Raw genomic sequence first — 17,841 nt, forward strand, 5'->3', positions numbered from 1 at the left:
ATAAATTTATAAGAAAAGATATTAAAATATTTTTATAGAAAAAGAGCTTTAAAAGAAAAAGGTGATGGTTTAAAGATTATCATCCTATTGTTTATAACTTCGTCGCCAATGGCGGTCAACTTTGATCGGCTGTATCTCAAGAAATACTACTCGTAATTAACTTTTTTTTAAAAGAAGCGTCTTGCTAAGTATTAAATTGATTTTAATGAAATTTGATGAGCTGTTTTATTATATTATAAAGATTTTATAGACGAATTATGAAGGTCCTAAGTACAATCAAAGTGGTTGAAAAACATTGAACAAGAAAAGGCTTGTTTCCTCCTCTTTTTTATATTTATTGCTATTTTGCAGCAAGGGTGATAAATTAAAATATTTTTAATTGGCCATATCTTATAGAAAATTTAATTGCCGCTTTTTTTACGCTTTTGCTCCATAATGAATCGTTTTAAAGTTATAAGCAAGCAAAGTAGAAAAAAATCGATTTTTCCTGTAATTTTTAAATATTCTAATTTTTTAATTAATGTTCACAACCAATTTGAAAAGTAGAATTAGTCAATTATTATTACTGAAATTATCACAAAAATTTTTGAAAAAATCGGAATGTCACCTCTTACATCCACCTCAAAACAGATTCACCCTAGTCAATAAGGTGACAATAAGGTTTAAAAATCCCAACTTCTTATTTAATAATAATGATTCACTTCTGCTTCTAATCATGCTTCTTATCATACATTCTCTTCGGTTTTGTGCTAGAGCTATTATTTGGATCTTCTGGTATTTGAAACGATTCCCGTAGTTTTGTTAGTCAGTGATTAGGGAATATTCTCTTTATAGTATAGCTACGTACTTTAATTTTCAGGACTTTTTTCCGTCACAACCCAACAATGCATCAGCAGAGATTACGGCAATGGTGGTACAGTTTGTGTGTGCAATGCTACCTACTGCGAATTTTTACCAAAAATTCAACCTGTTGATAAGGCACGTTACTTGATATACACCTCAAACAAAGCAGGTCTAAGGTTCGAAAAAAGTGAAGGTAGTTTTTTGCCAGAACAAACAACATCTAAAACCAAAAAATTTTATGTTTATACCAAAGAATATCAAGAGATACATGGTTTTGGAGGTGCCTTTACCGATTCTACAGGGATAAATATCAATTCTCTAAACGAAGGGGCGAAAGAAAATTTAATGAGGTAAGCCAAGTTACATAACTATTCATCCATGACTTTAAAGTGATATTCCATAATATAATTCTAATATACATATAAAAAATATTTAAAAAGCACGAAAACGTTTTTCGATTAATCCTAATTGGATTTTTATAACCAACTTATCATTATAATGAGGGATTAGTTAGTAAAGAACCAATTTTAATTTTAGTGTAAAATTTGTCTTTGAAATATTAAAAAAAAAGATAAAAGTTTAGATACGAATTTAATAAAAATAATTATTGGCTGAATGTAAAACATAAAAATCTAAATAAATAATCCCGCAACAATTACAGCTTACCTCCGTCTTGAGATACATAAAATTATAAGTTCTTGTAAGAAGATAGTGAACATTTTGGTCTAAAAAACGACTATAGGTATACCTCGGAATCTCTAGCTGATCAAGAGGAAAAGATAATTAGAAATCAAATTGACTACGTTGTTAGTAATGAAATGTTTAGACAGTATTACATCCATTAAAATATATTCGATTTAAACTAAATCTAAAAAGAATAAAAGTTCCGACCACTCAAAAAAAAAGTTAATACTTATAATAAGTTTCATCATCATCACTGGCTCGACAACCCTTTTTGGGTCTTGGCCTGTTCCAGGATTCTTCTCCATTCTGATCTGTTTCGTGTTTTTTATTTTTAAGGTTGTTATATCATTTTCTATTTGTTGTAAATATCTCAGTTTCGGTCTTCCTCTTTTTCTTTTTCCTGCTGGCATCTGTTTGTATATTTTGTTTAGTATTTCGCCTTCTTCCATTCTGTCCTATATAACGCAGTCGTCCTATTTTAATGAATGTTATAATATCCGGATCCTGGTATATTTTGTATAGTTCAGAGTTGTATCTTCTTCGCCATATTCCGTTTTCTTTTGTGCCCTTATATATGTGTCGCAAGATTTTTCTTTCGAAGGTGGCTAACAACGTTTCCTCTCTTTTAGTGAGTGTCCAAGTTTCTGAGCCATATATGAGTACCGGTCTTATTAGGGTTTTATATATTTGGCATTTTGTTTTTCTTGCGATGTTATCTGATCTTAGTTGCCTAATTAAGCCATGGTAACATTTATTTGCAATAAATATTCGCCTCTTCACTTCCTCCGTAACGTTATTATCAGACGTGACTAGGGATCTCAAGTATATAAAGTTTTTTACCCCCTCTATGTTGTATTCTCCTATTGTTATATTTTGTGGCTACCTTATTTCTGGTTTTGTACTGACCTGCATATATTTTGTTTTGGTCTGATTGATTTTAAGACCACTATTTTGTGCAGCTCGTTCTATTTGGTTGTATGCCTCTATCATTTCTCTTCTTGATCTTGCGATTATGTCAACATCATCTGCAAATGCTAGTATTTGCACGCTTTTATTAATGATTGTTCCTCGTGTATTGACTGTTGTGTCCCGCAGTATTTTCTCGAGTACGATGTTAAACAAGATGCATGACAGAGCGTCTCCCTGGCGTAGTCCCTTTTTCACATCTATTGTTTCCGTTAATTTATTTTGTATCCGGATTCTACTTTCTACTTTTAGAGATTATTTTATCAGTTCTATTAGTTCTTTTATTAAGAATTCTCGGTTTATATTGTCATATGCGCTTTCAAAGTCTATGAAAAGATGATGTGTGTCGATGTTATATTTACTTGTTTTTTTGAAGATCTGTCGCAGAACAAATATCTGGTCTATTGTTGACTTCTGTCTACAGAAGCCACTTTGGTATTTGCCAACTATTTTTTCAGCGTGTGGTCTAAGTCTTTCATAAATGACATTGGAAATTATTTTGTATGCTGCATTCAGCAGCGTGATTCCACGGTAATTTCCACATTCTAACTGATTTCCTTTTTTATGTAATGGTACAATAATACCGCTATTCCACTCCATTGGTTGCTGTTTATTCGACCATAGCTTTGTTATCAATTCATGTATTGTTTTTTGTAGTGCGTCTCCTCCTTCCTTCAGAAATTCCGACGCTATTTGATCCGATCCCGGTGCTTTATTGTTCTTTAATTTGTCTACTGCTGCTCTAATCTCGGCTATTGTTGGTGGAATCTTTTCTCTGTTGTCTGCTTTGTCTAATGGTATGTCAGGCTTCGTCTCTCTCCGATCTCCTTCAAACTTTTTCGTAAAATGTTCTGTCCATCTACTTAGTATCTCTTGCTGTTCTGTCAATATATTACCTTCCTTATCTCTACACATCGTTGTTCTCGGTTTAAAGTCTTTTCTGCTTTTGTTTAGTCTCTGATAAAATTTTCTTGTCTCTGTTGAGTTACTTAGTTCTTGTAGTTCTTGAAGTTCTTTGTTCATATATTCTCTCTTTTTTCTTCGGTGAGTTTTCTTTTCTTCTTTGCGTAGTCGTTTATATTCTTTCTCTGGTTGTCGGGTTCTGTGCCCCTGTTGCATCAGTAAATATGCTCTGTTTTTTTGTCTGTTATGATCTGACATTCTTCGTCAAACCAGTCATTCGTTCTTGTTCTTCTTTCTCTACCTTCTATGCTTAGTACTTCTTTAGCTGCCTCTTTTATATTATATAGATATAATAAGTTTATAAAGATTTAATACAAGGATACATTGCAAAATTAAAACTTAATTCTTTAACTCCATAGATAGATGATAGATTTCCATACCATGCATAGAAGAAATCCTAGACGCTTTATCTGGAGCGACATATTTTTGCATTTAGATTAAGAAATAAAACTAGATTCAGACTTAAGACCATACAGGCATTTTCAACAAATATAGGCCAATATCAAATGACACGACTTCCCATGGGATTAAAGACAAGCCCGGGATGTTTCTCAAGAGCAATGACAATGGCAATGCCAGGCTTAAACTTCGAAAACATGCTCATATACCTTGACTACCTGATAGTATTTGGCAACAATTTACAACAGCACGACCCAGTAAAGGCACTAGAAAGACCGAGGAAGTTCAATTTAAAATTAAACCCGAATAAATGTAAGTTTGTAAAAAAGGAACTCTTATACTTAGGACACAGGGTATCGAATTAAGGGATAGTACCGGATCCAGAAAAAATGATAGCAGTGGAACAACATCCTATACCACATAAAACGAAAGAAGCAAAGATATTTGTAACATTTGCAAATTAAAAAAATATAAGGTTGAATGCTCGAATAAATGAACTTTAATCAGATAAAAGGCATATATCGAGCACAGTTTAATTTAATCTTGCCCAAGTACTTTCGATCCCTAGATCATCTTCAGGGGCATTTGCCGCTGAAATGCCATGACGAAATGCCCCTGAAGATGATCTAGGGATCGAAAGTACTTGGGCAAGATTAAATTAAACTGTGCTCGATATATGCCTTTTATCTGATCAAAATTTGCAAATTATTATAGGAAGCATATAAAATATTTCAGACAACTGAAAGAGAAGAAGAAAAGAAACATTTGAGAAGCTCAAGACATCTTTAACAAACCCCCCCAGGGATAGAATTCCTGGATTTATCAGCAGAAAACAAATTTATTCCAAGGATAGATGCTTCAAGATTAGCATTGGGAGCAACACTTTCAAATAGTAATAACAAACCCGTAGCATACGCTAGTAGAACACTCAACAAAGCAGAATTAAATTATAATACAATAGAAAATACATTATTGGCAATGAAGTATCTCCAAATGGAGGCATTCTCTACTACAGAAGGAATTTATTATTCTGACAGACCACCGGCCACTAGTAAACGTTTAAACGCCCAGGAAGAGATATAGAATTCGAAGGACGAAAGGACTGATCAATCGGACATTGTTCAGTGTTACAACATAGCTTGATTTATAAAAATATAATCATAGTTTCTGATTTATTTATACATATTACTCAATCCATAAATTAGCCTAAACTGGCATACATTTATTTTGTATATATGCCATTTTGCCCACGTCAACATATGCCATTTTATCCGGAATAGATCGTTTTCACATAACCCCACTTTTTAACTAACCAACAAATGATACAGATCTCTGTTAAAACACAACTTATACTAGAGCATGTGTTGTTGTGACAAATACGTTGAAAATTTCAACAAAACTTACATCCACCAAACAATTAGCTCGTAATCAAAAAGTGAAGGCAAACTAATTACTCAACTAATTATAAACACACTGTTATAGCACAATCTATAACCACTGAGACACGCAGTTTCAATTGTCAACAGTTCTACTAAAGAATATAGACGCTTCTATATTCTTTGGTTCTACCATTACGGTTCTGAGATAGAATGCAACTCCAGATTTGCGCGTTCACTCAAAACCGGTAATGCGCCGTTGTATCCAAGTATGCCGTTTTAGACCAGCCTCTCTTATTATTAACCGTTTAGAACTTTTGAACTGTTGTAGCTATATAGACGCACACAAAAAATATCGTGAACTGTTAGGCAGACAAATGACGCAGTTCTCAACAGAGCAGAAGCTACTGGTCAGTTGATTGATAGCTTCAAATGCAGGAAAATACCAAATATTTGATATAATGCGAGAAAAACATTTAATATTCTTCTACTAATTATTGTGGGTAAAATCAAAGGACGCAAAAGAATTGGTAGAAAACAATATTCCTGGTTAAAAAATGTCAGACTGGGATACGGAAAATCGAACAACGTTCAGAATAGCTCATGATATAGTCTCGTCTTGTTAATCGCCAACGTCAAGGAAACTTGATAAGCCACGTTAAGAAGAACAGAAAATATATAAAAAAATCGCGAAATATTGTCAACTGAAGGTATACATTGTTTACTTGCTTATTTTTGTAACCTATTTTGTAATAACACAGACATAAAATATAGAAAATAACTAGATATAGAGAGTGATCAAAATAGTCTACATTTCTTAATACGTAGCCCGATATAAAACTATATTGGAATTGTTATTATTTTAAAGGACTTTTTACTGTTTTTATTTTCGAATTGTTTTAAAGATGACCTTTATCCAAGTAGCTATGTCGTTTATTCCGTTATTACGATATTCATGATTTATTTTTATTTATTTATTATTACATATTGTAATAACACATTTTTTGTGGTTATATCACTACTTTCTATAATAAGACTCGTTTAAAACATAATGTTGCATCTTACTATAACAATAAACTCGAGGGTGTTTAAGTAAAGGTGATAATTACAGAACATATTGTGAGGCATAATCAGAATATAAACTACAACGACAATATAAAATATTGATCTTTTCGATACAAAGCTAAGACACTTAAACATAACAAACACAAATTAGTTAAAAATTGTATATATTTAGAAGTAATGGGTTTGCTACAAAGACGAAATAATACCTACATAAAAAGGTATACAAAGTTGTGCATAATATGCAATTTTTTGATTATTAACAAGATTATGACAAAATTAATTGGAATGAAATGGTTCTTCTTCTTCTTTTTATGTAGACATGATTATCTGTTTTCAATCTACCTGAAGTAAGTTATCGTTCCATCGTTTTCGCGGTCTTCCTACTGATCGTCTTCCTGTTGGGGAACCCTCTCTTGCCGTCTTTACTACTCTATTTATTGTTATTCGGCTTATATGATCGTCTTACTCAGTCCTTGAAATTCTACACCGTGCATCTATGTTGTATATCTGTACTTCTAGCTCTGTTCCATTCTGTTTTACCATCAATTTTTAATCTTTGCTGTTCCTAACATCCTTTTTGCCCTGTCTGTGTCAGGTAGTGTTTCTGCCGCGTATGTCATTATTGGTCTGATGATTTCTTTTTGGATATTTTTATTTCTCCATATTGTTTCATTCAGGCTACCTGCGGCTCTATTTGCTCTATTCACTTGATCTTCCACTTCTGTTTCGAGCTTTCCGTAGCTATATAATGTAATGGCCAAATATTTAAACTCCATCACTTGTTCTATTATCTGAGCTTCCAGGACCAATTTGCATCTTAGTAAATTTACTGTTATAACCATGCATTTTGTAATTAACATGTTAAATTTTCTGGCTGTTATATTGAATTGGTGCAGCATACGTTGTAAATTATTTTTACTTAGAGAGAGTATTTATTCGTCGTCTGTCTAGCAGATTGTTTTAATTTGGTTTTCTCCCATTTGGAATCATTTTTTAGTTCTTTCTTTTTTTATTATTGCATCCATAATCAAGTTAAACAATTGAGGACTCATGGGATTTTCATATCTTATCCCATCTCCAGCATTAATAGAGTCCCAATGGTATCTCTCTTGCGTACAATAAGTGGATAACGTCGTTTAATTTGACCCTGTCAAATGCCTTTTTAAGGTTTACGAAGTATAGATATGCCGGTTTGTTGCATTTAAATGATTTTTCTTGTACTTGCCTTATTATAAATATACCGTCCGTGCATGATCTTCCCAACCTAAAACCTTGTTGTTCTTCTGCTGGTATTATAATTTCTTACTTTAGCACCTTTAGGAAATAGGAATCGGAAGTAGTCTGTCCATTCTTCCTTCTGAATGGAATTCGTTTTTAGTAGTTCGCTTATCTCTTTTCTTTGTCCTATGATCCTATGTCCTGTGATGTTACGTAGAAGTCGTGTTCGATTTGTTTTGACAAGCTCTGCCAGTGTTCCGTTTTTATTTGTCTAATTAATGTATTCGTTTCATTTCTGAATTTCGTTTATAGTGGTTGTATGGCTATTGTCATGAATCATGATAATTGATAGAGCTAACAACAATCAAAATCATCTGGTCATGATAAACAATATTGCTGTTGTAGATAAATTTGTGTATCTGGGCTCATTAATAACCAACAAAGGAGGCTGTACTGAAGAAATAAAGCGGCGGTCAGCAGTCGCAAAAAGCGCTATGGCAAAATTAACAAAAATTTGAAAAAGCCATTAAATAACTACCGATACAAAAATGAGACTAGTAAGAAGTCTAGTTTTTCCAGTTTTGACTTATGCATCGGAATGCTGGACCCTTACTGGGTGGAGAAAGACAAAAAGAACATAGATGTATTTGAGATGTACTGCTGAAGACGAATGCTGAGAATACCATGGGTGGCAAGAAGAACAAATGAATCCATACTGGACCAGCTAAACGTAAAGAAAAGACTAAGAACACAAATATCAGAACAAATAATAAGCTATTTTGGACATGTGCTTCGAAGAAATGGTCTTGAAAAACTTACCATCCAGGGAAAAGTAGAAGGCAAAAGAAATAGAGGTAGATCGCCCACACGATACACGGACCATATTGTTGCTACCATTGGCGCTCCATTGTCAGAATGTGCTAGAATGGCAGAAGATAGAAAAACGTGGAGGAACATTGGAAAATTTAGCTAATAGCTTCATGATATCACGATACCTGCATCAGGTTTACGACTAAGAAGAAGAAGAAGATGCATATTGTGTTTGTTGTGTTCTGTATTGTAAAAAGGCTTCTTCTTTTCTTTACATTTTGTCTTCGCTTCCTCTCTAAATAATTGGGCTATTTTTTTATATGTTAGTGTTTGTTACTTTTCTCTCTCCAAGTGATTCTGTTAATAATATTATATTTAAGCTCTTTCCAGCTCTCCTCGATGTTATCGTTTTCTAATATTTCTTTCCCAACAATCTTGATGATATTCTTTTTCTGTTTAAATATTCCGTGAATTCCGTATTTAGTCCTTCGACTCTGATTTTTGTTTGTGTTGGCGCCGATCTCTTACTAGTAAAGTATTTCATCATGATTATTATTTTACATAATACTAGGTTATGGTCGCTACCTACATCGGTTGAGTTGAGGCATCTTACGTCGATTATTTCTGGCAGATGTCCACTGGTATTATTTAATGTATTTTGTGTTGGTCTTTGTTGTCAAAAAATGTGTTGTTTACTCCAAGTTCGTTATTTGTGCAGAAGAAAATGGTTAATGCGATGAAATGCTAAGAATATCTTAACAGGATTATACTGTAATGAGCTTAGAAAACACTCAGGACTAACTAATATAGTCCAAGCTGTAGAGACAAAAATGAATGATTTAAGCATTAATTAGTGAATTTTTGAAACCAGCACAGCGTTATGAAGGACGTCGCAATGCTGAATTGGCGACTCTCTATGGCACTGAAAACATCGTCAGATATATTAAAGCCAAGCGGATAGGATGGGTAGGTCGTGCGGTAATATCCGAGGAAGACAGAGTGCTAAAGGCAATGCTTTTTGAGAGACCAGGCCGTAGAAGATCAGTAGGTCGTCCTAGAAAAATGGGAAGATGATGAAGAAGCTATCTAGGATTTATCTAGGATTGGGTTACAACAATGGGAAATGGAAGCGCAAAATTGTAGAAGATGGAGGGCAATAGTCGATGCGGCGAAAACTCACCCCGAGTTGTAAAGCCAGTCAAGAAGAAGAAGTTATTAAGGGCAACGTCTGCAGTAACCGTCAAGTGTTTGCAACTCCAATTTCTTGGTTATAATTTTTTTATGACATTTTTTAAGTGGAAAACGGTATTTTTTTATTATTTTTATTGATTCAAATCAAAATTGTATGGTAAAATGAGTAATATATTATAAGGCTTCGTAAAAAATGGTTTAATTTGAGCTATGAAAGCTCAAATTAAATTGAAAAAAAATTATCATATCTCCGTTAAATACTAACCAATTTTGTACTTTTTGTTATTTTGGACAGCGGAAAATTTTGTGAACATTGACGATATTTTTTTTGGCTGCGGTTAAAACTTTAGTGACTTAACAGTTCTTTTTAAATTACTCTTGATCATCATATTTAATATTCCACGAACTTAGTAAAAAAAAGATTATATGGAAAAAACCAGTCTGATATATATATATATATATATATATATATATATATATATATATATATATATATATATATATATATATATATATATATATATATATATATATATATATATATATATATATATATATATATATATATATATAGGGCCTGCGTAGCGCAAGCGGTAGGATGCTTGCCTCGCAAGCCGGTGGTCCGGGGTTCGAATCCCACCGCCGGCAAGAACATCTAGACATTTTAAAAATGTCTATAGGCCCCAGGTCGACTCAGCCTGAATAAAAATGAGTACCTTGGGTAAAACCAGGGGTAATAATAGACGGTTAAAGCATAGCACTGGCCATGTTACCTTCCTTGTATACCGTAGGCCCTAGATATAGCAGACTACCCTGCTATACTCCCAAAGCCGCGACAGCGGTATAAAACGGGAGACTATTATTATATATATATATATATATATATATATATATATATATATATATATATATATATATATATATATATATATATATATATATATATATATATATATTGCGGTTACCATAACTCTTAAATCAATTAAAATCAAACAAAAATGTCATTTACCTAGATATGTTAACAAAATTTAAATTTTTACTCTTATAGTTGTAAGTATTGAAATATTCACTTTGTTTTGAAACAAAATTTAAACCTAAAGTTAATAAAGACCATCAGTCAAACGTTATTTATAAAATAAATTGTAAAGACTGCAATTCAACATATATTGGACAAACACACCAATACCTACATAGAAGAATTGTTCTCAAACATTCTCTAGAAAACATTCTCTAGAAAATAGCCATCCAACCTAGTACAGATTTTGGAAAAAGAACAAAATTACAACACAAGATCCATATTGGAGATGATTCACATAAAAAAAAGATCCAAATTCCATCAATAATAAGACTGACATCAAAGATCTTTCCAATATGTATCATAATTTGATAAATTAAGTTGTTTTTTAAATGTAATATAGTAGATATTTAAGATACGACCCTGAACCACTCCTATTTTAAGATATCTGCCAGATGTCATCTGTCAATGTCAGATACCAATTTATAATCCATGTTAAACTTTTTAAAAAAGTGTAAACATGAAATTTAATTGTAAAATGTAATGTTTAAAGTTTAATAAAGTGCTTATTGAAAATGGCAAATTTGCCGAAACGTTTAAGCAAAATCTAAATAGTTTTATTTACATCAGACCGACAAACCCTATTTTGCTTTTGGTAGTTAGGTTTCAAAGCATATAGTACCTACCTATGTAGTTCTATTTAATTATCGGATTCCAAGCGAAAATTGGAATGGTTAAATAAATTCTCAGTATTGTGTTTAAATTTGGGAATGTAGCAATAATATTATTTTTCTTAATAAATGACCACATGGATACAGGCGAAATATTATTTTCGTATTAAAATCTCTCTCTACTTAGTCTTAAATTGTAATATTTCATTTTTCAGTTTTTTTAGGTTTAAATCTTGTTCATAACATTTTTATTCCTCCATTAAAGAGTCACTAACATCACTATCATGAAAATTGTTTTTAATTTAATGTTAATCACAGTCAGTGAAGTTTACATGTTTTGACAATTTTTTGTGTACATTTTTCAAATCATTCGTCCGTTTTGTCATTAACGTTTGCTTGGAAAATAATTTACAGACCTAATAGTACAGTAAGTTGTTGATTTCAATATAATCCAAACAATCTCATTTAACTTTTTCTTCGCTATTCATTGTTCGGAAGAAGGAGGCAATAGTTAATTTTCTTGTTATTTGTTTTGAATAGAAGAACGATTTGTTACATCGAATAGATGTAACTAAAGATTCATTTATTGATTTTAATGTATTTTTTATATAATACTCTCACATGGCCGTATCTGGCCACAATGCAATGTCGTTTACAAAACTCTTCGTTTCATCATTACTTTGAGATGATTTTAAATTTATATTTCCTTCTTTTATTTCAGTTTCACAATCGGAATTGCTTGGTTTTTCCTGCTAGTCTTTTTGCAGAATAGTTTCGGACACAAATGATGAAGGTGAAATTTGTGAAAATGATGACGATTGTTGTAATTGTTCTCCATCTCCAGTTTTTCCAATTTTCCAACGTTCTTTTTATTTGTTTTGCCACTTTATCTTGATTTGCTTTTTGTTTAATTTTTTAACACCCAGTTAAATTTTTATAGGAATTCATTTTAAAGACTACGTACTAAAAAGAAAGAAGAACATGATGTTCAATTAAATTTATTTTACTCAATATCACACAATCACAATTTATGGTATTTTATATTATATATTATTTTAATTAAATAATAGAATACTTTTATAAAAACTTACATTTGTTTTAACAATTCGAAGATATTAATTAGTCCAACTACTTTTTCTTAGGAGCAGCAGCTTTTCTAGCCTTTTGGTGAACTTGCGGTAGCCTTGGCGGTTTTTGGGTTAGATGCCTTTGGTTTTTTCATAGGACTGCTTTTATTTGATTTTTCCGCTTTGGTTGGTGTTTTTACTTTGGCCTTTGCGGAAGTCGTAACTGAGGGTGAAGATGACACAGTTTTAGGAGCTAACGTTTTTTCAACTTTCTTCGTCTTGGCCGGCTTTTCTCTGTCTTTGATGGTGCTTCTTTAGCCTTAGTCACTTTCTTTACATATTTTACCTTTTAGCTGGTAGCAGAACGTTTGGCGGCGGTGAGTTAGGATCTAACTTGAAGATCTTGATGCTTATTTTTCCTTTGATAACACTAACGGTCCAGTTGCAACTGCAACTTTTAAATATTTTATGAACGGAGCAACTTTTTCCGCATCTACTTTGTAATTTGCAGCGATATATTTCTTGATAGCTTGAAGAAAAGAACTACCACTTTTTGAATTTTTTGCCTTTTTTTCATTTTTGAATTTGCAATAAGTCTAGAACTTGAGTCTTAATTGCACAATTTTCAATCAAAAACTTAATAAGATGGGATTGCTACAAGATTGATCAAACCAGATAAAACATGCTCTCTTTGTGTGTATAGGGATTTAAGTATTTGAAGTTTATTGCTCATGAAATTTGTTAAATATAAAATTGAAACACAACTTTTTTTCAACTAAATGTTTTTTGACTTTGTGTGGTGTGGTTATTACATAAATTTATTCACCGTGATTACCTTATTGATTTTACAGTTAATATTTTCATATTTCACATTCATTTTATTACATGTACTGTCATTACTTTTTTTATTTCCTTGTTGAAAGGTTGAAAATCATTAACTGAATTCTCACTTTATTGTCACTGAGCGGTATTAATTTATTATCTTCCTTACTCGATGACACAGCTCTCATCATTTATAATAAACATCAACTTATTCTCTCTTTACTTAATACCAGAATTTGAAAAGAATTTAATTATTTAGTAAATAGCCCATAATACATACTTTTCTTTATATTTTTAGGTCATATTTTGGAGAGGATGGCATAGAATATACATTAGCAAGAGTACCAATAGGTTTATCTGATTTCGGATTACGTGATTACTCGTATGCAGAATCCGAGGATCCTTCATTAAAAAATTTTAAGTTAGCTCCTGAAGATTTCCAATATAAGGTAATTATGTTTTTAATCTTAGTTACTTATACGTAGCTTTACCTAACATATTCTGTTTGTCTTGCCATGTATATTTTCTTCAGTTATGTCTCTTTCTTCCATTGTTGCTTTTAATAATCTAGGACGTTTTTTGCCTTCTATTGGGTTTTTGAGGGAGCCTTGTAACTGGCTTCCTACATTCAAGGGTTGGAAATCTTTTGATTTCAAGCCTTACTTTAAAGGACTTGTGAATGGATGTAGCTCCATAGGTTTGGTTCTTCAGTGACCGTTGAAGGATAAGGATTCTTAATATGAGCAAGTATAGCTCCAGAGAAATAAAATCACATTTAAGTTTATCGATTTATAATTAAATCTTTTTAGATTAAGAGAGGCCCAACACGGCCGTAGCTGACTATACAATATCAAAAAATTCTTTCTTTATAACACGTAAAAGAGAAAACCGTATGTATGAGAAAAATGCCCGATTTCGGCAGAGAGAAATATTTAATACGTGAATTGAGAGTGTTTAAAAATTCAATGCCTCCAGGGCGAAGTGTGAGAATGAACTGAACTGATAAAACACTACTTGATGCGTGAAGATTACTCCTATTTTATTTAGGTGTAAAAAAATATTTAAGAGGGTGAGGCGCCAATGAGTCGGGTGTCGCGAACAAATTTGATGAAGTGACTACTAGTTATTCTACACTAAGAAAAGTCTAAAGAATTACATTTTTATTTTATATTTTAAAACAATATGTTCATTTCTGGAACAGGTTTTCATGTCCAAATTCTCAGCGGTATTCTTATCTCGTCTATTCTTCGCATATGTCCATACCAGAGTAATTTTTGCTGTTCTATTTTGTCATTAGGTATCTTCTTTACATTAATTACTTCTCTAGTTAATCACTGTCCATTACTGTTAATCTACAGCGTCTTCCCCAAAGCATTATTTGCATTGCATTTACTCTGTGTTATTCTTTCATTTTTCATCCATGTCTATAAGCCATATAGTGAAAGGCTTTGCATTATTGTCTAAGTTTAGTTATTACGGGAGAGAGCTGACATCTGCACGGAACATTTCGAAACAACAGACCTGTCGTCATCAAATCTCAAACACACCTACTGGTTACGGTGGCAACATAGTAGACACATTAGATAACTCCTTCTCTCGCCTAAATACAATACATGCCAGTATTCAATTAACGATGAAAGTTGAGTCTGAAGCGTTTTTGCCATTCCTTGATGTTCTTATTTAGAAACACCGAACTCACAATTTTTCCTATTCCGTGTACCGGAAACCCAACCATACAAAACATTATCTCGATGCCCAGTCACATCATCACCCCGCGTAACTTAATTCAGTTATCAACACTGTTGTTTCCCGTTCCATAAGACTTAGCGACGACAATTACAGATCATCCGAAATCAGTTCAATAAGGCAAACACTCTTACAAAACGGCTACCACAAAACCCAAATCAATAGAAGCATTCAAAAACATATAAACCCTATTCCATCCAAAAAATCCTTGCCGCCTAATCAACCCAAAATTTTTCTATCGTTCATCAAAGGTGTCCCTTACAAGATCAGTATAACTCTTAGCCCTCTAAACATCAAAATCATCTTCACTACTAACTCCACGCTGTCCAATCTCGTCAGATCCGTAAAAGGTGCCTAGAAGATACCTTGTTCGAGTTGCTCATGAACATACATAGGACAGACATACCGACGAATCCACAACCGTATTTACGAACATTCTATATTTGTAAAACATTTAATAAAACTGTAAAATATTTGCAGAATGTATACCTTTAATTTTTTTACTTTGACACTTATACAAACGTAGCAACAGAACAAAGTTTACGGACCACCAGAAATACGACGTTGTTTTGTTTTGATTTTAGCTGTTACTGAAGCACAAGTTTTAGCTTTGTGGCGCTAAAAAGAGTAAAAATCGGTCACATATAGTCGTTAACGACGATCAAGGATAACTGAACTGTTAACAATGATGGTCTATGGCAAATCTTATTAAGTCACTCTACGTATTAAGTCACTCCAATTGACGGTACGACATTTGAATCGTGGTTACTGTCAAACGCGAAATTATTAATCGCGCGAAATTGAAAAATGGTAAAGTTTTCTAAATTTTTTCAATTTTCTGTGTATTCTTCTCTTCGTAAAAATCTTCTGGACAATATAAGAAAAATTTAAAAAGATGAATAAAATCATTTTAGTTGTTCTAAGTTATAGTGTGACAAATAAAAATAGGGATTCATTTTTATATAATAAATTAATATTTTTATTTTAGATACCATTAATTCTAAAAGCAAATGAACTTGCTGGTCATCCCATTAGATTGATAGGTTCAGCCTGGTCGCCACCAATATGGATGAAAATTATACCGAAATATGTCACATTATTTGGAACTTTAAAGTCAGAAATGTATCAACCATGGGCCAACTATCATTTAAAGTTTCTGGAAGAATACAAAAAGAATAATATTACCTTTTGGGGAATCACCACTGGTAATCAACCGACTATAGGTTATATTACGTTCAATATACCTGGATTAGCTATGGGCCCCGTGCAGTTGGTAAGATCTATTGAGGGAAAAAGTAATAAGTAAAACATAAAATATACAGTAACAGTTCGTAGTAAAAATTATGGAGAATGGATTTATTGCAGAGATTTTGTTGCCTCGTCGTACAAATTTTCCGGAATTTTATATCATATATTATTATGGGTTTTCCAGAAGGGTTCCCTTTTTCTGACAAAAAGCTTTTTTTAATACCTTTTGGGACCATCTGTTTTCTGTACAAATCCATGTAAAACGGGCCATTCTAAAATATTTAAGATATGCATTTACTTATTTTACTTTACTTATCCAATTTAAAAAATTAAATTTTGTCTATCCAGAGAACGGCTGTCTGAATGGTCACATAACTTACATGTAGGAGATCGTGATCAGGGCAAGTCTCGAACAGAGGAAAACTTAGTAGATGTGTTGAATCTTGTACCATCCCATATTCACACAGCGTATCGGAGCCAGCAGGTAACAGTTCCTATTTCCCCATGTTAAAGATTAAGAGATTAAGATGGTGAGGAACCTCTTCTTTCCATTTGGCGAGATGTATTAGGATGTATTATATATATATATATATATATATATATATATATATATATATATATATATATATATATATATATATATTATATATATAGTATATATATATATACATTTATATATATATATATATATATATATATATATATATATATATATAAATATATATAAATATATATGTATATATATTTCTGGTGTATAGTGCATGATATATGGCCAAAAAGCTTTTTCTAGAGTCACGAATCCAGAGTTTGTTTCTTTAGTTTCATAACTCCAGCTACTTGTCTTCATATATCAGGCATATAGACATCGTAGAGCTTATGTATGAGTATGGGTGTTAAATATTTACTGATAATTCTTGATTCTTATTGATATACAACGACGTGTCTGTTGGTGTGTGCTAATGCTTTCCATAATTGCGAGAAATATCGTCCCGGATATCTGGTGTCTTTCATACCCTTTTTCGATATGTTGGGTATCATTTAATATATGATCTTCGCGTTCTAAAGCCACTTTGTTTTTTATGAGTTTTTAGTTAATTCTGGATGCAATTTTCTTAAGGACCATGCCCAGATATTTTGAATAAGTAACAGAGCAATGATATTGGCCGATAGCTTTTGGAGTCGTTGGGATCTTTGTCAGGTTTAAGCAAGGCAAAAACGTTGGCTTCCGGACTTAAAGTATCTGAATAGTTACATGAATATAGCTGTTAATAATCTGGATGAGCCATTGTAGTGTTTTTGGTTCAAGCTTCTTAATTTGCTCTGTGTTAAGATAGACAACGCCAGGAGCCAATCCATATACTATGATTTTCTCCACACTCATATCAGTAACATAGTGACGATAAAAACAATATTATTTTCTTTTAATTTTAGGGAAGATGGATTTCGCAGAACTTGGGTCCAACACTTAGAAAATCTGAATTCTCTGATATAAAAGTTATCACATTAGATGACCAACGTATTTTTCTACCTTTATGGTTAGTAGATGTAAGTATAAGTTTTTGTATTATACCTATTTTCTAGAGTAATTTCTATTTCTTTGTATTTGCTAATGCAGTTCACTTTCGGTTTTCTTATGTTTATTAATTTTTTGTTAGAAATACACTATTGCACATAGTCGCCAATAATCTCTAACATTATTCCATTTGAACAATAAAAGAAACAAGTGGTTAATCGTTTCTTGTATATTTATCTCTAGT

General features: G+C 32.3%; 1 protein-coding gene across 1 annotated transcript in view; it reads left to right on the top strand.

The window, feature by feature from the left end:
* The window catches only part of LOC140438557 (lysosomal acid glucosylceramidase-like), a 50,046-nt gene that overhangs the window by 4,585 nt on the left and 27,620 nt on the right, over positions 1 to 17,841 (top strand). Inside the window, exons 2-5 of the mRNA XM_072528221.1 lie at positions 860 to 1,193; positions 13,389 to 13,539; positions 15,825 to 16,109; positions 17,516 to 17,629. Coding sequence (XP_072384322.1) covers positions 860 to 1,193; positions 13,389 to 13,539; positions 15,825 to 16,109; positions 17,516 to 17,629 — 884 coding nt within the window. The remainder of the gene's footprint in view (positions 1 to 859; positions 1,194 to 13,388; positions 13,540 to 15,824; positions 16,110 to 17,515; positions 17,630 to 17,841) is intronic.

This window comes from Diabrotica undecimpunctata, chromosome 1 (assembly GCF_040954645.1).
Source record: "Diabrotica undecimpunctata isolate CICGRU chromosome 1, icDiaUnde3, whole genome shotgun sequence".
Classification (NCBI taxonomy): domain Eukaryota; kingdom Metazoa; phylum Arthropoda; class Insecta; order Coleoptera; family Chrysomelidae; genus Diabrotica; species Diabrotica undecimpunctata.